This window comes from Nanorana parkeri, unplaced genomic scaffold (genome assembly GCF_000935625.1).
Source record: "Nanorana parkeri isolate BGI_ZX_2015 unplaced genomic scaffold, ASM93562v1 scaffold480, whole genome shotgun sequence".
Classification (NCBI taxonomy): domain Eukaryota; kingdom Metazoa; phylum Chordata; class Amphibia; order Anura; family Dicroglossidae; genus Nanorana; species Nanorana parkeri.
In genome coordinates, this window is record NW_017306748.1 from 1,021,867 (window position 1) to 1,022,647 (window position 781).

A 781-nucleotide genomic window follows, 5' to 3' on the forward strand; every position below is an offset into this window, starting at 1 on the left:
AGGAGACACAATGCCATTTTCTTCCCGTTTGTCCCGTTTGTTTGGGTTATGATTAAATGTTACTTTTAAGGCCTAGGTCAGACCAGTCCATAATTTCACACACAACTTTAAGGCATCCCCATGCATGTTGTTTAAAGGATTAGTGTATTTTAAATATTGCCCTAAGTCACATTAAATACCCTCTCTCTGCTAAGTGCTATAAGTGCTATTTAAAAAAAAATAACTTTGCAATAGGTACGTGCCCCCCTCCCACTTCCTCATGGCAGTGCCTAGCTACACATGTCTTTTGTAACAATAGCTTGCAAATAAGCAGTGAAAAAAGGCCAGAATCAAATTACAAGATTCACTGCCCATAGACTTCTTCAAAGAGGTTTACTGCTATGTTCAAGGTTCCCACTGGGTTAGGATGTTTGTTGAGTATTGTATTCATCCGATTATGTCATATTATTTCCTTAACCTCTCTGTACAATATTCAGCTTTTTTATTATGATAACCATCTTAACAAATTGTGTATTTATGACCATGAGTGACCCTCCACCTTGGTCCAAGAATGTAGAGTGAGTATTCTGTGTAATATGCATGCTTATATACCTTTTTATATATTGTTACTTATAACCTAGTTATACCTGAGGGTGTATCATTAAATACATGTACATATATATGTTTTATCTTTGGGCGTGTCTGCCTATAAGAGTTTTTGTAGTTCTACTTATTCTTATTATAATATAATCTTATCATAATATAATATTATTATTATACATATAATAATTATTATATATTA

At 33.2% G+C, this 781-nt stretch overlaps 1 protein-coding gene across 1 annotated transcript in view; it reads left to right on the forward strand.

Annotated features, from left to right (window-relative positions):
• The window catches only part of SCN4A (sodium voltage-gated channel alpha subunit 4), a 67,554-nt gene that overhangs the window by 4,605 nt on the left and 62,168 nt on the right, over positions 1 to 781 (forward strand). The window contains exon 3 of the mRNA XM_018560831.1: positions 468 to 557. Coding sequence (XP_018416333.1) covers positions 468 to 557 — 90 coding nt within the window. The remainder of the gene's footprint in view (positions 1 to 467; positions 558 to 781) is intronic.